The sequence below is a fragment of the Triticum urartu genome, chromosome 4A (genome assembly GCF_056163025.1).
Source record: "Triticum urartu cultivar PI428250 chromosome 4A, HENAU_Tu73, whole genome shotgun sequence".
Taxonomy (NCBI): Eukaryota; Viridiplantae; Streptophyta; class Magnoliopsida; order Poales; family Poaceae; genus Triticum; species Triticum urartu.
The window spans coordinates 368,721,097-368,743,351 of NC_141876.1; the positions used below are offsets into that span (position 1 = coordinate 368,721,097).

The 22,255-nt window shown below is 49.6% G+C and overlaps 2 protein-coding genes across 2 annotated transcripts; one reads left to right on the forward strand and one right to left on the reverse strand.

Annotated features, from left to right (window-relative positions):
• The first annotated feature begins 1,812 nt into the window (after window positions 1-1,812).
• Window positions 1,813-17,097, forward strand: LOC125551210 (nuclear pore complex protein NUP93A). The gene is made up of 15 exons (XM_048714368.2): window positions 1,813-2,099; window positions 2,211-2,302; window positions 2,436-2,502; window positions 3,195-3,254; window positions 3,326-3,415; window positions 4,023-4,289; window positions 4,497-4,592; window positions 4,718-4,849; window positions 10,510-10,563; window positions 10,656-10,739; window positions 11,567-11,653; window positions 11,983-12,885; window positions 13,359-13,540; window positions 13,635-13,926; window positions 16,737-17,097. Exons 1-15 carry the CDS (start codon window positions 1,977-1,979, stop codon window positions 16,812-16,814), a joined length of 2,607 nt encoding a protein of 868 aa, XP_048570325.2. The 5' UTR covers window positions 1,813-1,976; the 3' UTR covers window positions 16,815-17,097.
• Window positions 9,285-10,172, reverse strand: LOC147975881 (uncharacterized). The gene has a single exon (XM_087518444.1). It carries the CDS (start codon window positions 10,170-10,172, stop codon window positions 9,291-9,293), a length of 882 nt encoding a protein of 293 aa, XP_087374570.1. The 3' UTR covers window positions 9,285-9,290.
• Window positions 17,098-22,255: the final 5,158 nt, after the last annotated feature.

Here is a 22,255-nt window from a genome sequence, read left to right on the forward strand (position 1 = left end):
AATGTTTTGCATCTTTTTTGATGGTTTTTTACATCCCTGTTTGCGATTTATGCATCGCACACAATTTCGTTAAAGGGTCTCTGATTGTAGTGTCGCGTTAGCAGCATTCTGCAGTAGTGCACCACTTCGACCAGAACTACCAACATAATAAATATGATTAAAACCAAGAGTATTTGCTAAACCTTTGACACGTGCTTTTGAAATTTGTGTCTCTACAATACATAGCATCATTGGGGCATATTGCTTCGCTAGGTCATGAAGCTCCCAAACTATAGCCGACGTGCCTGCACCACGATAGTTCCAGCATAATATACTCATTGGGCTCGGAGGTGCTCTATTTGGGAGCCCACCAGTTTTGCTTCATTGCCCTTGCAAGGAGCTGAAGTGCTTGGTGTAGTACTCTTGTCAACCGCTGCTCCAATCTGCTTCAGATCTTGTTTAGATGATGGGCTAGGAGGGATCTGCGGTGGTGGGAGGGCTAGCAAGTTACCCTACACAGAAGCAAGGCTCGCAGCCGTGTCAACCTGAGAGAGATCAACAAGATTAGACAGGGGCTTCCTGTTCAGATCGACTTAAGACATTATTGCATCAGAGTTTTCTCCCCCACTCGCATGGCCAGCCAGATCGTCACTAGCATGTGCAGGTCCACGTCCAGGGCCTCTATCTACACAACCGCCACCGCGTCCCTGTCCTCTTTCTCTCCCTATACCTTCGCCTAGGCCAGGGCCACCACCACATAACTAGGAGGCATGGAGGTCCTTGAAAACCACGGCTTTGAGTGGATGGATTACATCTCCACACTCCTTGAACATGTACCCCAGATGGCCGCACACCGCACACCAATCAGGTAAGCATTCATATTTAATATAGAATATTTCTCTCTTCTTCCCCTTAACCAGTGAAACTGCTTCTTGAGAGGCTTCTTGATGTTGATCCTGACCCGCACTTGAAAGAAGTTACCCTCGAAATCAAGTGACTTTGGTTCTGCATACACATACGGAGAAATAGCCATCTCGAAGATCATGAATTTGCGCCTAAATCTCCAATGTGTCCAGTGCATATGCTGACGGTTTAGTGAATCTGTCGTATGGTGCCAAGATCACTGCATTACCTTGAATGTCCATGGATCTTTTTCCATGACCCATTCCCAATCGCCCAAGCATGAGAATTGAAGCGTGCACATGTTTGTCCGTGGGGGGGGGGGGTTGATCTGCACTTCTTTTGCCAGATCCCATGCAACTGTCATGTTTCAGTAGAACAAGTATTGGCTATAGGATTTCTCCATGTGCACTCTTGCAATAGCCATTCAATGAACAACCGTCGCCGGAATCTCCTCTTCTTCCTCGACAACTACATCGTCAAGGTCTTCTCTGAGAGTCCTAACGCTGCCATCATCTCTTTGACATTGCTCGGGGCCGTCCTCGAGCTTGATGCCTTTTCTGCCACTGTGAATCCTAACCTGATGAGTAGTAGATCGTCGAGAGGGAAAATTCCAAAATCGTCCTGTCAAAACGAAATAACCAAGGCCGGGAAGCGATGCGGAGATCGCCCCTTGGTGAGCCTGAGCTGTTCGCTGGAAGAAAATAGCGGGGGAGGTGAGATCTCAACGGTGCCGCCAGTGCGTTGCCGAGAGGACCCTAAAACCCTAACGAGAGGGGATTGTTTGTTAGACCACCCATTTGAAAAGATTGTCTGACCCGCATTTTAACCTTTTTTTTCAGCAATTCCGGTGCATTTGAACTGAAAAATGATCAGTTCTGGCATCTGGCCCAACCCATATATACCCACAACCCAAGCTCCCCTCCTATTCAAAAGCCAGAAAGAAGCCCGAGGGTACACAAGGAGCGAAGAAGCGAGCCCAAACCATTTTGCCCAACAACTCGTTCCTCCCCTCCCCACTCCCAAAACCCCAGTTCGAGCGCGGCGCCGGAGCGCAGATAAATAGCTCCCCGCGAACACCTCCATCTACGGCGGCGATGGCCGGCGTCGGCGCCGATGGCGGAGGAGACACGGAGATGGGCGGCTGGTCAGAGCTGCTCAACACCTCCACCAAGCTCCTCGAGCAGGCCGCCCCCACCCCTCACTTCCCTACCCTCCAGGTGCCGCATCGCGCTCTTCCTTGCCCTCCTCGCCCGCATCTATCTCTTGCCGCGCCGGCGCCTCCCTCGCTTTCTTCCGCCTGATGGGTTCGTTGTTGTTGGCCCGCGCAGAGGAACCTGGACCAGCTCGAGGTGCTCTCCACGAAGCTTAAGGCCAAGACGATCCGCGCCGAGGCGCCGTCGCAGTCGCTCTCCGCCACCAGGTTGCTCTCCTGGACCCCTTTAGTTAACTCTGAGAGGGCCTCTCTGCCCATCTCTCCGTGATGTTGCGTTCGAATAGGGATTGCTGCTTCTGGTGTTTTGGAGGTACTTAGGGTTTCGGCTGTGCATCTGCAGGTTGCTGGCGCGCGAGGGGATCAATGCGGAGCAGCTCACCAGGGACCTCAAGTCATTTGAACTCAAGGTGATTAGGTTGTAAACCTGGAAATGCATTCAGGGTTCATTTCAGAGAATGCTATATAGATAATCTTATGTGTCGGTCGTTTAGACGAGGCAGTTGATTTTGTCGAAGTCTTGACATTTTGTGCTGCACTCTTTTTTCTTTCATCCATAGCCGGCCATTGGGTCTCTTCACTTGTTTTCTTCGATTAGCAGTGTTAAGAATTTCCCCACTTCATGAAGAGGCAGAACTGCAGAACTCATGCTGATTGCCTGAAAGAAAAGAATAGCATGAATAACGCTACCTTCTCAGTTTCTTACATAAGATCCTAGTTTTACTTTTAGACACACATTCCTTAGTCTTTTTTTAGCTTGTAGTCCACTTTATTAATACACATTCCCTAAGTATGGAGGCTGCAAATCACTCACTTATCTGAAACAATGTTTTCTAGTCTCAGTTGAGGCAATGTAGTGTTTTCATTTAAAGCTTCCTACTCAAAAGACAGAAAATATTGTTGTGAGTGGTCAGGTCAGATGCTACTACTTATCATAGTGTAACAATCTTTTGCGACCAATTAGGCCAGCACATAGTTTTCTACCCTGTTGCCCTATGTATATCTGCGCTTGCTTGTTATTGTACATCTACAGCTCTTGAATATCACTCAGGCAACAGGTTATCAGTATACATCATAGTGGCTGCATTTTTTTTAATTGTAGACCACCTTTGAGGATGTTTTTCCATCGGAAGCAACTTCTGTCGAGGAATACCTGCAACAGGTGAACACCTCTCTCTTTAGTGATTTTTCTTCTGAATTTCATGGAGTGCATCACGGAGTTTGTGTTTTCAGCTTCATGAAATGGCAATTGTCTCATCCATCCAAGGAGCACAAAAGGACAACTTACAGAGTTTTAACAATTATATGATGCAAGTTCTTGAGGTCGGTTGCCTTTTGGTTTTATTCTATTCAGCTTTATTTTTGTAGCAGATCTAGTAGCTATGATAATACCTTCATAAGTTCATATTGCAACTTTTTGGAGCATCTTGAGGTCTGTACCACTACCATCCATGCTTTCGGTCGTGTTATCTAATCAAATCTGTTGCATCTTTCAGAAATTAGCTATATTTGTGGTAGTTTTGTAATGCTAGGTGTTGTAACTAACAGGTCGGAGCAAGTTCTACCATTGAGCTAATGTCTTCATTTTTCAATTGCTACGCTGACAACTTAGCAATTTAATATGCTTGGTAGTGGATGCTTTGAATTGTTTTAGGGCGTGTTTGGTTTGTGTCAAGGTTGCCCTACCAAAATATTGGCTAGCCAAATTTTTGGTTGAGGTTTTGCTTGCCCATGGATTGGCCAACATTGGCTAGAAAAATTAAATGAACTAGAGTTGGGAAAGGAGCATTGGCATGCCAAAATGTTGGTCCTCATCCAAACAAAGACCAATGTTTTGGTTATACCAAAAAATTGGCAGGGTACACTTTGTTTACGATCCAAACATACCTTTACTGTTCAGTTCTAACAATTTTTAGTAACTTTGTTGTAGGATGACTGGCAGAAGGAGAAGAGAGATTTCTTGCAGAGTCTAAGCCGACTTTCTACATTACCAAAGAGAAACACCAATCTAGCTGGTGGTCTGTCTCGTTATGCTCTGATGCCATCTTCAGCTTCCAGTCCTCAAGCTTCATCAGGGCTGCCTGCTGCGGAAGTCATGCCCATACCTAACAAGACCATAAATGATAGTAAATCTTCAGTTTACGCGGGGGTTGTGAAGGATCTCAACGACGCTAGAGGACGCAGTCTGCCTTTCAGTGTAAGCTTCTATATCAAGATTTTATATGTCAGCGCCTTATTGGTCATGTGCAGATTAGTATTCATGTCTGTTAGTCATCCTGTTTTTCTCCAATTAATTTAGGTTTGACAAATGTCTTAAGTGTATTTTTGTATGTTATCATCGGGGCAATAAGTTCTCTTGATGCACCGAATTCTACTAATGCTTATTGAGACCTTTTTTTGTTAGCCTGCTACAGCTTTCAGAGCTGCCTACGAGTCCTTGTCTCTTGATGCTACTGGCTCGAAGTCAGTGACCATGCAGAAAGTGTGGCATTTGATTCAGGTAATAACCTTTAATTGTACAGAACAGTATGCAATATCAACTATATGATGTCTATGTGACATTTCCTTGTTTCTCTTATTTCATTGTGATTTATTTAAGGTGCTTTTCCTGTTTGTCTAATTCAGGCATTAGTAGGGGAAGGGTCAACTCATAAAAATGTTTCAAGAAAAATGTCACTAGTGGTTGGAGCAAGGCGACACCTTGAATGGGGTCATGAGAAATACATTATTGAGACCATCAACAGCCAGACAACACTAGTGAGTATTTCTGTGTAGCTTTTTATTACTGAATACTTCTATCCAAATTCACTTCTGAAAATGAAAAAAAGATTTCACAAGTGCTATGTAAGATTTCTGAATAATGATATTTGTTTTGTATTTACCTGAATTTTTTTCTATGTTGTGGTATGGCCTATTGGTACTTCTGTTCTATACATATGGTAGAATCAAGTACTCTACCAGGTCTAGGCCGTAGGTGGTAAGGGAAGGATGGAGGAGGGCGTGGCGAGGAACGGGCGCGCCGGCGGCAGGGCGCCGTCGCGAGCTAGGAGAAGGGCGGCGGCGGTTAGGGCTGTTGGCGGCTAGGGTTTCCGGCTCCTCAGGGAGCCGGGCAATAGGAGATAATATTCTTCTTATTGCTCGATCTCAAACGATGTCTTACACGAGTATTTATAACTTTAGCCTAAGATAACTTGCCTAAGATAACTTGTGGGCCAAGCCCCTAATACTAATGCCCGGTGGGCCTCTTCCTAGTATAGACCAAACCGGTCATGACATCTCTCCCCGCCTGCGCAAACAACTCGTCCTCGAGCTGAAAGTTTGGATAGTGTTGACGGAATTCCTCACGCTGTTCCCAAGTAGCCTCCTCCTCCGGAAGGCCTGCCCACTGAACTAAGACGAACCAGATGCCACGACGTAGCTGGGCCTGCAACACCTTTGCTGGCTCTGGAAGAATGCGACCATCGGCGGTTGGAGGAAGCGCCGGAGGGGCCGCCGGTGGCTCGCCACGGAAAGGCTTGAGCAGCCCCACATGGAACACGTCGTGGATGCGAGCGCGAGCTGGAAGCTGAAGACGATAGGCCACCTTCCCGATGCGCTCCACGATAGGGAAGGGCCCGGCGTAGCGGGGGCCGAGCTTGCGCTTCGCGCGCGGGTCCAGTGACTGCGTAGAGCGGTGGAGAAGACGCAGCCACACCCAGTCACCCACTGCGAACTCCGCCTCGTGATGATGATCGTCGTAGTAGTGCTTGGCCGTCTGCTGGGCCTGAAGTAGACGCTGACGGACCTCAGCCAGCATCTCATCACGGGTGCGGATAAGGTCACCCGCAACCGCCGTCCGAGCCATCTCCGGGTCAACCGGAAGTATAGGCGGGGGTGGTCGACCATAGACCACCTCAAATGGCGTCGCGCGCAGGGCGGAGTGATAAGAGGTGTTGTAGCAGTACTCCGCCCAAGAGAGCCAGTCCACCCAAGCTCGAGGCCGATCACCTGTCACACAACGCAAATACATGGCAATGACCTTGTTAACCACCTCAGACTGACCGTCCGTCTGAGGATGGAATGCCGTACTCAGGCGGAGCTGGACACCCGCCATCCTGAAGAGGTCGCGCCAGACATGGCCCATGAAGACTGGGTCCCGATCACAGACAATCGAAGTAGGGAACCCGTGTAGACGGACGATGCCGTCGAAGAAGGCCCGGGCCACGGACGCCGCCGTGTACGGATGGCCGAGCGCAATGAAGTGGGCGTACTTAGAGAAGCGATCGACCACCGTGAGGATGACCGACTTGCCCCCCACCTTGGGAAGGCCCTCGATGAAGTCCATGGAGATATCCGCCCAGACCTGAGATGGCACTTCCAAGGGCTGAAGGAGCCCAGCCGGCCTCAGGGTCTTCGTCTTGTTGCGCTGGCAAGTCTGACAAGACCGAACCCAGTCGCGGACCAGGGCACGATCGCCAGGGATGTAGAAGTCGGCGCGAAGACGATGGAGGGTTTTCTGCACACCCTCATGGCCCGCCGAGTGGGCGAGTTGCAACACCTGGTGACGGAGATCATCATGAGCCGGAACAAAGATCCGGCGCCCATGGAGGAGCAGTCCGTCAGAGAAGCGCCAGGGCTCCAAGTCGCCGCCCGCGAGCTGCTGCTGAAGAAGTGCGGCGTCATCGGCCGTCGCAGTGGCGCGGCGAATGTCGGCGAAGAGACCGAACGATGGCCCGTTGCGGATGCACAGGGCCGTCCCGGCGGACGCGTCGGCGGGTGGCGCGAGGTCGGAATCGTGACGGGATAGCGCGTCGGCCACGGTGTTAAGACGGCCCGGCCGATACTCGACGGAGAAGTCAAAGCCGAAGAGCTTGCTGATCCACTGGTGCTGCGGAACGGTCGACAGCCGTTGATCCAGCAAGAACTTCAGGCTGTAGTGGTCCGTGCGAATATGGAAGGTCCGCCCCCACAAGTATGGTCGCCAATGACGCACGGCCTGGACGAGGCCAATGAGCTCCCGCTCGTAAGCTGCCAACTTAAGATGGCGCGGCGCGAAAGGCCGACTGAAGAAAGCGAGGGGCCCATCGCCCTGATGAAGTACGGTGCCGAAACCGGCGCCCGAGGCGTCACAGTCCACCACAAACGGGCGGTCAAAGTCTGGCATCTGGAGGACGGGGCCCGTCGTGAGGGCCCCCTTGAGGGTCTCGAACGCTGCCGTCGCCTCGTCGTTCCAGGCGAAGGCGTCGCGGCGAAGCAACCGCGTGAGGGGCGCCGCGATGAGTCCGAACTCCCGGATAAATTTCCGGTAGTAGCCGGCGAGTCTGAGGAACCCGCGGAGAGCCCGCGGCGAGTGACGCGTTGGCCATGCGGAGACGGCCGCCACCTTATCGGCGTCCATGGCCACCCCGTCGGCCGAGATGACATGGCCGAGGTAGGCGATGGTAGGCGTCTCGAACGAGCACTTCGAGCGCTTAAGGTGGAGGCGGCGCGCTCGAAGCTTGTTGAAGACGATGGCGACGTGCTGGAGATGCTCGGCCCAGGTGGCGCTGTAGATAAGAATGTCATCAAAGAAAACAAGCACAAACCGCCGTAAGTAGGGTCGAAGGACGTCGTTCATCAGGGCCTGGAACGTCGCCGGGGCGTTGGCGAGGCCGAAGGGCATCACCAAGAACTCGAAGTGACCATGGTGGGTGCGAAATGCCGTCTTGGCGATGTCGTCCGGATGCATGCGCACCTGATGATAGCCCGACCGGAGATCGAGCTTGGTGAAGAAGCGCGCCCCGTGGAGCTCATCCAAGAGCTCGTCGACCACCGGTATAGGGAACTTGTCCTTGAGCGTGAGCGCGTTGAGGGTGCGGTAGTCGATGCAGAAGTGCCATGTGCCGTCCGACTTACGGACGAGAAGCACCGGCGTCGAGAAGGGCGACGTGGAGATCCGGATGATGCCCGCGGCGAGCATCAGTGCACACTGGCGCTCCAACTCATCCTTCTGCAGCTGGGGGTAGCGGTAGGGCCGCACCGCCACCGGAGTGGAGCCCGGTACGAGGTGAATATGATGGTCGTACACTTGGGCAGGCGGAAGACCCTGCGGCTCGTCGAAGAGGTTGCTGTGCTGCTGCAGAAGGGAATCCAGCAGGGGGTGCTCGGCCTTCGAGGACGCGGCGGCCAACTGGAGGTGTGGCACGGCCGGCGCGGCGCCCCCAAGGCCCTCCCACCGGATGCGGCGGCCCTGCCGCCAGAATGTCATCGTGAGCGCATCGAAATCCCACAGGATGGGGCCGAGGGTCCGGAGGAAGTCCACCCCGAGAATGAAGTCGAAGCAGCCGAGGTCGATCCCTGCACAGGTGATGGAGAAGTGTTCGCCACCGATGGAGATGGGAACGTTGCGGGCGAGTCCATGGCACCGGAGGCGATCGCCGTTCGCCACCGTGATCCGCAGGTGCTCCCCGCCTGTCGTCGGAAGGGCTAGTCGACGCATGGTCGACTCGGGCAGAAAGTTGTGAGTGGAGCCCGTATCCAGCAGGGCCACCAGGCGCGCGCCATGTATCGTCACAGGCAGCAGCATGGTCCGCTCGCCCCGGATGCCGGCCAGGGCGTGAAGGGAGACGACGCACGCCGTCGCCGCGGGATCCGCGGCCACGTCCTCGGGCGCCGCAGGTGGAGGTAGGGCGTCGGGCGAGTCGTCCGCCTCAGTGTAGTCGACCGTCTCCAAATAAAATAGGCGGGGGCATACATGGGTCGGCGTGTATGGCTCATCGCAGTTGAAGCAGAGACCCTGACGGCGGCGCTCCTGCTGCTCGGCCGGTGATAGCCGACGGAAAGGTCGTGTGGCGGCCGGGGGTGTGGCCGTCGTGGCTGGAGGAGGCCGACCCGGGGCTGGGGGAGTCGGAGCTGGCCGACTGGGCTGGCGGCTGCTCCGTCCGAGTGGCTGCTGCAGTGCCTGGGCCCGCTGCTCGAAGGCCCGGGCATAGTACATGGCCGTCTGGAGGTCGGGGGGGTCCCGGAGCTCGATGTCCACGCGAATATGGTCCGGCAGGCCGCCCACAAAGAGCTCGGCGCGCTGGGTCGCGGAGACGCCCGGCGCGTGGCACGCCAGGGCCTGGAAGCGGTCGGCGTAGTCCTGCACCGTAGATGTGAAAGGTAGACGGTCGAGGGCCGCCAGTCGGCTCCCGCGGATAGGAGGCCCAAAGCGGAGGAGACAAAGCTCCCGGAAGCGCTCTCATGGTGGCATGCCGCCCTCGTCCTGCTCGAGAGTGTAGTACCAAGTTTGTGCTGCGCCTCGAAGATGATAGGAAGTGAGCCAGGTACGATCCGAAGCGAGTGTCCGTTGCCCTCGAAAGAACTGCTCGCACTGGTTGAGCCAGTTGAGGGGGTCCTCCGTGCCCTCGTAGGTGGCGAAGTCCAGCTTGGCGAAGCGAGGGGGTGGCGGCCCGCCGTGCCCGGGGCGGCCGCGGTCGCCGGCAGCGCGTATGCCGGTTCGGAAAGCGCCGGGGCGTAGTTCACTGAGCTGGAAGGGTGAGCTGGAAGGGTGATCGAATCGTAGGGAGGGGGTCGGGTGTTCCGGCGCCGTGGAGTATACCGGGCCCGGAGACGAGCCGGTCGCCCACGCAGGGATCGACGATGGTGACGGTGGAAACTGCACCTGGTGCAGGGGCCGACCCGTGGCCCGAGATGCGGGTGGTGGTGCTGACGATGGCGGTGGCGCTGGGTGGAGCTGCTGCACCGGCGCCTGCGTCGGGGGGGGGGGGGGCGGCGGTGGCGCCGGAAGAAACTGCTGGGTCGGGCCCCCCAGCGGCACGGTGGAGGCCGGCCACGTTGGCCAAGGCTGTCCCGCCGCCGAGTAGTGCGGCGCCCCTCCGGAGGGCGCCTGGAGGGCCGGGGCGGCCCACTGTAGCGGCGGCGGTCCGTAGGCGGTGGTGACGGCGCTCGGTGGCGGGGGCTGGTTCCCGGCGAGGTAGAGGGTAATGCCCATGACCGCCTGGACAAGCTCCCGCAGGGTGCCCGACACCTCCTCCGGCGAGAGGAGCGGGGGCGGATCCCCCGTAGTGGTGATGGCCGCTGGCGCGGAGGGGTCGGTGGTCCCGGACGCGATCTCCGTCATCGCCGTGGAAGTTGACACCTCAAGTGCTCCCATGTTGCTTTTCATTATTGAGTTCCCTGAAGATGGAGTGGATCCTATATGCCTGTGTATTTAGGGAAAAAATCACTTATTAGTTTAGTTAGTGATGAAGTCAGTGGTGATTGTTTGATTTACTCTTGCATCCATTTTTATAGTTTTTTGTATACTATCTCAAATTCCCAATCAGTCCTCTACCATCCTGTTAATAGTTTTTCTAACCAAATGATGTTTTCCTTTATTCTTGGTTTATATTTTGTGAACCCTGTTAATGTAGAAGATCGATTATGGTTAATCTGTGTGTCATGCTTTGTGGTTCTAGGCTGCTCTTGGTGGATCGGTTGGCAATCTTCAAAAGATTCGTGCATTTCTTCGGGTCTGTTTTGAGTTTGATGATTAATCTGTCTATTTTCTGCATTGTTTAAATCTGTAACCAAATGCAAATATTTTATCTGTATGAATTGACAGGTCCGGTTGCGGGATCATGGCGTGTTAGACTTTGATGCAAGTGATCTTCGCAGACAACCACCAGTGGATACAACATGGCAGCAGGTTTACTTTGCCTGTTTGACTGTATTAAACATCGAATGAAAATTGTAACTGACAGCATTTTTTTTCTATCTAGTAATGGCAACATAAAACTCCTAAAAGTAAGCTTAATAGGTTAAATGGAAAATTGCTACTAGAATAAGATAAGAGCAGTAATCAAGGAATTGATACGTTTATCGCATCACTTCATTAGAGCATCAAGATGAAGCACGGTGCAACCATTGGTTTTTAAAGGGGGACTGTTCTGTTCAACTTAATCTTAGGTCTGTCATGAAACCATGCATATGGTAGGCCATTGACCGACCTATTTGCGGACTTACTAAAATTAATCGATCACTACAGAAAATGATTTCTTGCTGGGGCCATGGGATTTATTTGAATAATTTATTTCGTGATTACACACCTATGATGTATGTTGTTTGATGGTAGATGGTTCTCAAATCAAGAACTTGTCATCTGTACCATACTCACAAATCAAACTGAATGTGTTGATAGGTATAGGTGCTATGAATAGATCTCAAAGATGTAATCTCAGAAATCTTATCCATAGCACAAGACAAGTATATAAGGCTATCAAGCATGACATGCCGTATAGAATGTTAGAATTATCACAAGATATCCTAGTGAACAGTTCATCACATCTAATCAACTCCACATGTTCCAGTCAGTGAGGTTAAAGGCATCACATGAGTAAGTCAAAGTAGCATGAGAAAAAACAGTAGGATTACCATCATCATGCAACTCATTGTTTTTATTATGACCTATACAAGTTCTGCACGTACCTTCTCAATGAGAAATATATTTATGTATTATTGTTCCATCTTTTGCAGATTTATTTCTGCTTAAGAACTGGGTATTATGATGAAGCAAGGCAAGTTGCTCAATCATCTCGTGCTGCTTACAACTTCGCCCCTCTGGTAAAGTACTCCCTCCGGTCCTTTTTAGTCTGCATATAAGTTTTGTCTGAAGTCAAAGCATCTCTACTTTGACCAAACTTATAGAAAAAAGTATCAACACATTCAATGCCAAATAAATATTGTTAGATTCATTATGAAATGTATTTTCATGGAATATATATTCGGTATGGTAGATGTTCATATTTTTTAATATATATTTGGTCAAACTTTGCAAAGTTTGACTTGACCTAATCTAATACGTGGAGTAAAAAGGACTGGCGGAGTGTCCATGAATAATGATGGCGGTTTGTTCTTAATAGGAAACATACATATAATATGTTCTCTGGCAGCTTGCAGAATGGATTACTACTAATGGTGCTGTGTCATTAGAGACCGCTCTGACAGCTTCTGAGGAATGTGAAAAAATGCTCAGAATGGGTGACCGACCAGGGCGTCCTGGTTATGATAGAAAGAAGTTGCTTCTTTATGCCATAATTTGTGGCTGTCGACGGCAAATTGACAGATTACTTAAAGATCTGCCAACACTTTTCAATACTATAGAGGATTTCTTGTGGTTCAAGTTGTCAGCTCTACGGGAATACCCCAGTGCATCTTCTTCTAATGTTGCGAATGAAGGCTTGGTTCCTTATATGCTGGAGGATTTACAAAATTATCTGAACAAATTTGAGCCATCGTATTATACAAAAAGTGGAAAAGACCCCTTGGTCTATCCCTATATTCTGCTCTTAAGCATCCAATCACTTCCAGCAATTCTTTATTTGTCTAAAGAAGTTGGAGAGGAAGGGTACCATGTTGATGCTGTGCATATTTCAATTACTCTAGCTGATCATGGTATTCTCCCTGAGGGAGTTGGATCAGGCCAGAAGATGGGTGTAATGGATGCTTGCGCAGAAGCTGCCAGTATTATACGGCAATATGGCTCTATTTACTTGCGCAATGGCAACCTTGATTTGGCCTTGGAGTATTATGCACAGGCTGCTGCTGCAATGGGTGGAGGAGAGGTATCATGGATTGGTCAAGGGAATGCTGATCAACAACGTCAACGAAGTTCAATGTTGATGCAACTGCTCACAGAGATATTACTAAGGGATGGTGGTATTCAACTTCTGCTTGGTCCAAGTGGAATGGGAGAAGAAGGAGAACTAAAAAAGTATATGATGGATTTGAGAAGTAGGCAGCAATTCTTGCTTGAAGCCGCCCATCGGTGTCAAGAGGCAGGGCTTTATGACAAAGTAAGTTTAATTCCTGAACCAAATTGTTTTTAGAATTTTTTGGGTTCTTGTGCTTCAGGGAACATTTTATTTTGTATCTTCCTAGGTTGGGATCCACAAAAGGATCAGCAAGAGCAAGTTATTTTATTACTGTCATGGATTTATATTTCTATTGAATTATTTTATCTCATCATGTTCATAGCTGAGTTGAAAGTCAAACTTCTCTGCTCTTAAAGCGATATGACCCGTCCTAGGACTGATTCTAGATGCTTGAACACTGGTTATCATACCATATTCTGCAGTAGTATTCTCAAGATGACATGCCATCGATTAGTCTTCATTGGCACATGTAACATGCATGGTTTATCAACTTCGATGTGATGCACATGTATCTGAATCCATTTACTTCATGTTATTGAGCTATGTAACTTCAGTCTTGTTTGAGCTATCATGTATCCATCTCATGTTACTTCACTTTTTACATGAAATAACAGTCAGTGGAAATTCACAAAAGAGTTGGAGCCTTTGCCATGGCACTTCAGACAGTAAACAAGTGTCTATCGGATGCAGTATGTGCCCTGGCACACAATATGTCAGATGGCGAAAGCCGTGCTGTTGCTCTAATTCAATCTGGCAATGAAATTTTGGAGACAGCCAGATATTCTTCTGAAGCCAGGTTAATTACCTGCTATCTTCTGCTTCTACATCATGTGACTGTTGGTTATTTATGCCTTGAAAACTTAATTAATCATGTGAAAACTCGCTTGCAGTGTTCAAGACAAGGATCTCATTTCTGAACAGCAAATTGTACTGAGACAGCTTGAAGCTATTCTTCACATTTATAGGCTAGCTCGTGCTGGACAAACTGTTGACGCTCTGAGGGAAACCATCAAACTTCCATTTCTTCATTTGGATCCACAGTCTTCGAATGTATCAGTCGATGTATTCAGGAATTTATCACCCCATGTTCAAGCTTGTGTGTCAGATCTCCTGAAGGTTGCTCTAAACTGCATGGACAATGTTAGAGATACCGATGGGACCCTGCGTGCTGTCAAGTCAAAGGTATTCTCTATCCTGTTTATTTTTATTTTTATTGCGTCTATCAGTAGATTTTGCTTTAAAAGGCACTTTTTTTGCACTACCACAGAAAATATGTTGCTGAACTGCATGGAATAGGTGCAATACCGACCATTTCTTGGATCTGCTTAGCACATACTCCTGTTCCAAAATAGATGACTCAACTTTGTACTAAAGTTAGTACAAAGGGCTTCTTTGATTCAAAGGAATTTTATAGGATTTCTGGAGGATTGAAATCCTTAGGATTTTTTCCTATGTTGGTCCTTTGATTCATAGGATTGGATCCCATAGGAATTTTTCCTATGGAATCTTCTGTACTACATTTCATAGGAAATTTAACATCCACTCAAACCTCTTTTTACAATTCCTTTGTTTTTCCCGTGGCATCAAACAATCATTGCTAATTCTATAGGATTCAAATGGGCATGCCACTCCAACCCTACACTTTTCCTATTCCTATGTTTTCAAAATCCTACGAATCAAAGAGGCCCTGAGTCATCTATTTTGGAACGGAGGGAGTAGCTAGGGAGGGGGTAGGGACTACTTGATTTGTAGCCAATTTAACCCTAGCCTACTTTTGGCTAGCCAAGACGTTGGCAACATGTGGTTAAGCCAACATTTGGCAAATTTAGAGTCCATATTTGGCAAAAAAGCGTTGGCCTATCAACATGTTGCCAAATGTGCCTAAGGGCATCTCCGGCCGTTGGCCCCCCAGGGGGCGTCTAAAAGCGCCGCCTGGGGGTGAGCCGGCGCAAAAAATGGCCCTGGGGGTGAGTCGGTCCCCAGCTGTCGGCCCCCAGGGCCGCCCCCAGGCGCGTATTAAAATAAAAAAAGGACCATTCGGCGAAGTTATGATAAAAACTAGTTAAATTTCGGCCAAACATGGCAAATTTCGATGAAATTCGCGCATTTTCATTACATTAACCTAATCTAAAAAAGAAAGGGGCTGAAGTCGTCGTCGCCATCGTCGTCGTCGGCCTTCTCCTTGACGCGGGCGCCCCTGCTGGACCCCTGCCCGGCGTCGCCATGGCGGACTGGCGGCGGCGCGTCGTCGTCGTCGTCGCTGTCGCATAAGACGACGACCCCGTCTTCATCACGGCCGCGTCGGCGCTCCTCGAAGCGGCGCAGGGCGGCGCGCTGGCGCTCCTTCTTCTCCCGGCACGCCTTCTCCATCGCAATGGAGTCCTGGCGCGCCCATTCTAGAATCGTCGTCGTCGAACTCCGCCTTCACCGGCGCCAGCCTTGGCTCCGTCTTCACCGGAGCCAGCCCCGGCTCCATCTTTGGCTTGACGAAGCGCGGAGGAGCCGACGAGGAGGCGCGCCGGCCGCCCTCGTTGATGACGATGCCGACGCTGCGAGTGCGCTGACCGATTGGCGTCTCCGCCGCGGGCTCGGCCTTGACGCCGAGAAGCGCCGGAGAACCGGAGGAGTGGGAAGATGAGCGAGAGGAGGAAGACGAGGAGGCAAACCTCCTTGGCGCCCATGCGCGTCGGTGTTGCGACGGGGCGGCCCCCGTCGCAGGATAGGTCAACGGCGGGTTGTTGCCGCCGTCGAGGTACGCCAGCACGCCATCCAGCGTGCGGCCGGGGACGCCCCACCACAGGTGGCGCCCCTTGCTGTTCTTCACGCCGCCGACCACCGGCGCGCCGTTGGTGGAGGCCAGGCGCTGCTGCTGGCGGCGCTGGAAGTACGCCGCCCAAGCCGCGTGATTGCCGGCGGCGTACTGGGGGAGGGAGCGCTCGTTGTCGGTCAGGGAGGCGCGCGCGACCTCGACCTCCTCGGCGAAGTACCTGGGCTTCGCCACGACGTCGGGTAACGGGGGAACGGGCACCTCCCCCGTCGCTGAGCCGCCACCCCGTTGGCCCGGCGCGCATGTCCGGCGGCGCCGGGATGTTCGCCTGGAACAGGAGCCAGGACTCCTGTTCGCGGAGCGAACGGCGGCCGAAGCCGTTCGCCGCCGCCTCGTCTCCGGGGAAGTGCTCTGCCATGGCGACGGGCTCGGCGATGGTAGAGAGGGAGAGAGAGGGGCTGCCGGTGGCGCTCGGGAGAGGAAGACGGAGACGGAGAGAGAGGGGCTGGGCGGCGGCGAGGGGCGAGTCTGGTGTGGGCACAGGCGACCGCCGGCTTTTATAGCCGCTCCGCGCCCGTGTGTATGCGTGCAAGGGAGGGGAGGCGTCGGCGCGCCGCCTGTGAGGAATCAATGGCAAGGCTGACCAGCGGCAGCCTTGCCATTGATTCCCCGCGGGAACCGAGGCAGTTGAGGGAAGAAGAGCCGCCGTGTCCCTGACGCGGCTGGCCCGCGGCTTTTTCGCGCCAAAACAGTTCGCCTCGGTGCCCCCGGACGCCCCCCAGCGCGCCGGGTTCGGCCTGGGTCCGCCGGCGCTGTTTTCGGCCTAGGCTGGCGAAAATCGGGTTCCTGGGACGCGACTGGGCCGTTTTTTCGGCACCGGCGCAAAAAAAACGCCAGGGGGGTGCGGCTGGAGATGCCCTAACAACCAACCATGGTTGCTATGCCTAGCTTTGTGCCGATAAGCAGCTGCAGGATAATTTTATCCATGATGACTGTGTAGGCTTGTTAAAGACTGCCTCTAATAAAACTGAACCAGCTGGAGACGGGAAAATACAGTGATATTAGACCTTTCCCGGTGTTGCACATTCATGCTAACTACGCATACGTAAACTTGTTTTTCTGTCGGTGTCGCCAGGGAAGAAAAAATCGCCAACTGTTTTTACGTTGCTAAATTGTAACAGAAATGCTCCTGCAATTTCTGATGCAATATTTTTGTGATGAGCAGATTGCAAACCTTGTGGCAAGCAACATGAGCAGGAATTGGCCACAGGATTTGTACCAGAAGGTGGCTCAGTGCATATGAATAGTTGGTGTTTGGGCTGAAGTGCTAGGGAAATGGGCTGTCTCTATCGGAAGCTCCCCGACACCATTTGAACAGATAGTTGAAGGTTTAAAGTTCCACAAATGTTTTTTTGGTTGCAGAACCATGTCGTCTGTCTTGTTTGTAGGCCCTGTCTGGTTGGTGGGTGTCAAAATTCGAGAAAATTGCCACTTTTCATAATTTGTTACTAAATCCAAGGCTGCTGCAGCAGCCTCTTGAATCTTAATTTTCAAGAATTCATCTACTAGTCAATTTTGGTGTTGAATCTTGAATTATTTTCGTTAGCATTCAAGTTTGCGGAGTCTGGTTTTCTTTTCAGTTTATCAAATGCGACGCTGCGACAATCGATACAGCTTCTTGGTTTTTACCACGCAGTGGGCACCTTGCGTGGCACGAGGGAGTCTGACCCGTAGCAGTCCGTCGTTCCGGTGTAAAGCCTTGTAAACTTTAAGACGTGGCTAGCGGGTGCCCGTTGATGAGAGCGAGCGCTCGTCCAAATATATAAGCGGGAGCAACTAGTTGAGGAGTGCTTCCCGCTCGTTTAAGGGCGTGTTTGGCAACCATTTAGCTTCACAAAACTTCAGGTATTTAGCTTTTCTTCCAGCTTCCAACTCTATGCAGCAAGAGAAATCTGTTTGGTAGCGTGGCTAGCTTCTGCATCGCTAGGGCCTGTTTTAGCGCCATGTTGGCCCGGCTGGAACCAGCCCAGGTCGGCCAGTCTATATACGAGAGAGGGAAAACTGTACCGATTTGAGGGGAAGATGGCCGTGTGGTTCTGTTTTGAATGAAATGTTTTTTTTGGCGGGGGCAACTCTCTGTAAATATGGTGAACTCCATGCTTCTTGGTTTGGTGGTGTTGGGTTTTCTCAGCTTTGCTTTTTTGCACTACCGGCTGCTCCAGCTTCGCAGATTCCGCTTCTTGCAGATAAAATGTTTGGCTCGTCTCCATTTCAGCAATTTGTGAAGAGTTGAGCGGAAGGAGATCAGGACACGCCCTAACTATGTAAGAAGCAGGAGCAACTAGTCTAAATATGTAAGAAGCGGAAGCAACTAGTTGAGAAGCGCTTCTTCGGGAGCCTCTCCAACGATCACATGGGGTGGGCTGAGAGTGTTGGCGTGCTCTCAGCCGCCGCCATGTGTCACGCTCTGTCCAGATTTTTTTTCGCACGTGTTTTTGGGTTTTAGATGTTTTTTTAGTTTTCTACCGGTCTTTCTTAGCTTTTCGACAATTTTTTTTGATATTTTTTGCGTGAAAAAACGTGCTTTTTTTCTTTCGTGAGAGGCATGGTTTTGCTTCTGTAACATGCACGGATTTTCTTCCGCCAGCGGTACGGCCGTGCCTCTTGAAAACGGAAAAAACCCGCGTTTTCTTTTTTTCCTTTCTTTCGTGAGAGGCACGGTTTTGCTTTCACGAGAGTCACGGCCGTGCCTCTCGGAAACGAAAAAAAAACATATTTTCTCTTTTTCTTCTTTGGTGAGAGGCTTGGTTTTGCTTTGAGTAAAATGCACTAGTGGTCATTGAACTTATCGTGTACGCTCACTTTGGTCAGTGTACTTAAAAATACGGTTAATATGGTCATTATATACATGCTAAGATGATTATACGGTCACTGTGAAATTGTATAACTCCGTATTCCATCCATTTGACTGGTCAAACAGGTCAAACAATCCTCATGGCCTGTGGCCCTACCTGTCAGTGGGTGGAAGTAAGAAGTAGAAATGCTGCAGTGGGGATTCAAACCGAATACCTCGAGCTAATATGCGCGCAGGCTGACCAGCCGCTCCGGTTCCAATCTTGTGTCTAATTAGAGGACAAACCCTTTTATATCTTCTAGTCATTCACGTGACAGCGTTGGGATATTTCTTTTTTGCGTATGTTCATATAAGACCATTCTATTGGTTTAGATGATAGTGCATTCTAATTCATAGTGATTCCTTCCATATCGGTTTTACCGTACCAAATTGCACCATCGCAAGCGTAATTTGACTAACGTATATATTTCTGTTGATATCATTTATAAGCATAATTTGGAGTACTTAACACGTGTATATTACTTCTATGCATTTAAACGTTTATTAATAAAATTTTATATAGACATATATTAACCATTTTGATAAGTACACTACGCCATAATTAGCTACAAGATGACCGCACGCCAAATCCCTGGTCGTCTCGTGCTAAAAACAGAGCAACGACGCCCGCCAAATCTACTGGAGCTGCCGCTGCGGCCGCATCACTGTCGAGCCGCTGTCCACGCGTGCATGTTGAACAAAAGAAATTGGAGTGCTAATCCAATCTCGTTTTCTTGCGAGGGAAGTGCTAATGCAATTTTGGCCGTGAATCATATGTACGAGTACACAGTACTGCTAAAACAGCCTTTTAAATCCTAAAAGGCCCGACCACTGAAGCCGAAACGATTATTATTTAAATCCCAAATGGTTCGCACGCTAAAGAAAAAAAATGCAATGGCTGTCACGTGAATCTAGTAGGATATAAACGGTTTTTTGCTCAAGTTAGACAAGATGGGAGACAGGTGGAGCTGGTTGCCCTGCTCGCCTGGTTTCGACTCCACACAGGCGCCATAATTTTATTTCACCCTACTCCTTTCTTCCACCCACTGACAGGTAGGGCCCACACAGTCAGAAAAAAAACTGACAAGGCCTTGTTTGACCAGTCAAACAGATGAAATACATAGCTATACGATCTGGCAGTGACCATATAATCACCTTAACATGTATATAATGACCGTATTGACTGTATTCTTAAGTACAGTGATCAAAGTGAGTGTACACGATAAGTTCAATGACCACTAGTGCATTTTACTCTTTTGCTTTTGCTAGAGGCATGGATTTGCTTTCGCGAGAGGCATGGTCGTGCCTCTAGGAACGACTTTCGGAAAGGGAAAAAAAGTTCTCCCGGTTCGGTTTTTTCGTGAAAAAAAGTTAGTCAAAACCTGTCAACATTGGATCTAGCTTTGAAGATCTGACACGAGGAATCCAACGATGAAAACGGTTCGAGATTTGGACGTACGGTTTAAGAGATAAAACATTTTGAATAAACAAATCTACGAAAAAAGATAAAACTGCCAAGTTGCAACAAGTGGCACACGTGCAGCGCATAACTTGTCACAATCTGGTGAGGTGGGAGTGATCTTTGGAAGGAGTACTCCTCAATTAGTGATTTCGGTAAAAAACAATCGACAGGCCCGACGCGGTCCATCAAAATAGGAAGCCCGACGTGGTCCATCAAAATAGGAAGCGCGTCGCGCGCCCCACCTGGTCCTGGTGCTTCTCCACACACGAACTCCTGTGTTGTACCTTTTTTTAAAACATCATCGACTTTATAATTAAAAATAATGGTTACGTCGTCTATAAGAAGAGATACAATAGTGTTCACTCTACCTGGGCAAATCTGAACCACGTCGCTAGCTTGCTTCAGATCGTCGCTGCCTTCTCCCGCGTCTCTAATGGAAGAACGATCCATTGAGGGACACCTCTGCGAGTTTGAAAGGATCGAGGAGAGGCGTCTAGAGGGGGGGGGGGGGTGAATAGACTCTTAACAAAGAAAAGTAGCAGTTTTTAATTTCTTCAAATTAAGGTGAAGTTTTAGTACAAGTTTAACCATTCACAATACATTTCAAGCAAGCATGACAGGAGTATGTGAGCAGGAAAAAGTAAAGCATGCAAGTTGCAATAATGTAAAGGGATGGGATTGGAGTGTGCAAACCCAATTGGAGACACAGAGATTTTTGGCGTGGTTCCGATAGATGGTGCTATCGTACATCCGCGTTGATGGGGATTTCAACCCACGAAGGATAACGGTTGTGCGAGTCCGCGAAGGGTTCCACCCACGAAGGGTCCACGAAGAAGCAACCTTGTCAATCCCACCATGGCCATCGCCCACGAAGGACTTGCTTCACTTGGGTAGATCTTCACGAAGTAGGCGATCTTCTTGCCCTTACAAACTCCTTGGTTTAACTCCACAATTTTATCGGAGGCTCCCAAGTGACACCTAACCAATCTAGAAGACACCATTCTCCAAAAGGTAATAGATGGTGTGTTGATGATGAACTCCTTGCTCTTGTGCTTCAAATGATAGTCTCCCCAACACTCAACTCTCTCTCTCTCTCAAAGATTTGGATTTTGTGGAAAGATGATTTGAGTGGAAAGCAACTTGGGGAAGGCTAGAGATCAAGATTCTTGTGGTTGGAATGGAATATCTTGGTCTCAACACATGAGTAGGTGGTTCTCTCTCAGAAAATGTATGCTAAAAATGTAGGCACGTTCTGATGGCTTTCTCCACGAATGAAGAGTGGGTGGAGGGGTATATATAGTCTCCACACAAAATCTAGCCGTTACACACAATTTACTAAATGCGGTGAGACCGAATCGAGAAACTCGGTCAGACTGATTTAGTTCAAAATATGAACGTTAGGATTTTCGGTGGGAACGATATGATCAACACGGTGGGACCGATGTGCTAGGGTTAGGGTAAAACCTCAACTTGGTTTGACCGATTACACAAACTCGATGGGACCGATTTTGGTAATGAGAAAAACAGAGTGTTGGTCAGGCAAACTCGGTAGGACCAATTGCTTATCTCGGTGGGACCGAAATAATTACAACAGGTAACACAGAGTTTGCAAGCCCATCTCGGTGAGACCGAGATCCCATCAGTGAGATCGAACTGATTAGGGTTTCTGGCAGTGGCTATGTCAAGTGAACTCGGTGGCGTCGGATAGATCAAATCGGTGGGGTCGAGTTTGACTTTTGGTTTGGGACATATGTGGAACTGAGAAAGTGGTTGAGTGCTTTGGAGCATATCACTAAGCACTTTGAGTAAGCAAGCCATTAAGCAACACCTCATCCCATTTTAATAGCATTGGCTTTCCTATGAACTCAATGTGATCTTGGATCACTAAAATGAAAATGAAGAGTCCTGAGCTTTTGAGCTTTTGCCAATCCTTGCCCTTAGCTTCACGAAGGGGTTCCACATCCTCTTGTCCACGCCACTCCACTGTTGAACTCATATGAAATATATTTAATAAAAGAATTAGTCCAACAAGAGACATGTTGACATTAATTATCAAAATCACCCAGGGAGCACTTGTGCTTTCAATCTCCCCCTTTTTGGTAATTGATGACAACATACATCAGAGCTTTTGATAAAGATATGAAGAATAGCAAGCAAAGCTTTGGAAGAACATGTAACATGCATAGGCTCCCCCTACATTATGCAATCATGTAAATATGGAATAGGAGCATGTGAATGCATAAGCATGACAGAGCAAGCAATGAGTTACATGTATCTTGGCAATATGCATCAGAGCAAATGATATAGATACAAGAAATATACCTTCATGTTCATGAGTCCTTCTTGCAAACAATATGTACACCAGCAAGAGATTGTCATGCACATGAGT

Bases quoted from the DNA above. Each gene is read 5' to 3' on its own strand.
- LOC125551210 (XM_048714368.2), top strand. From the start codon at position 1,977: ATGGCCGGCGTCGGCGCCGATGGCGGAGGAGACACGGAGATGGGCGGC. The intron at 4,290-4,496 runs GTAAGCTTCTAT...TTTTTTTGTTAG, and splicing joins GACGCAGTCTGCCTTTCAGT to CCTGCTACAGCTTTCAGAGC. The intron at 10,740-11,566 runs GTTTACTTTGCC...CATCTTTTGCAG, and splicing joins TGGATACAACATGGCAGCAG to ATTTATTTCTGCTTAAGAAC.
- LOC147975881 (XM_087518444.1), bottom strand. From the start codon at position 10,172: ATGACGGAGATCGCGTCCGGGACCACCGACCCCTCCGCGCCAGCGGCC.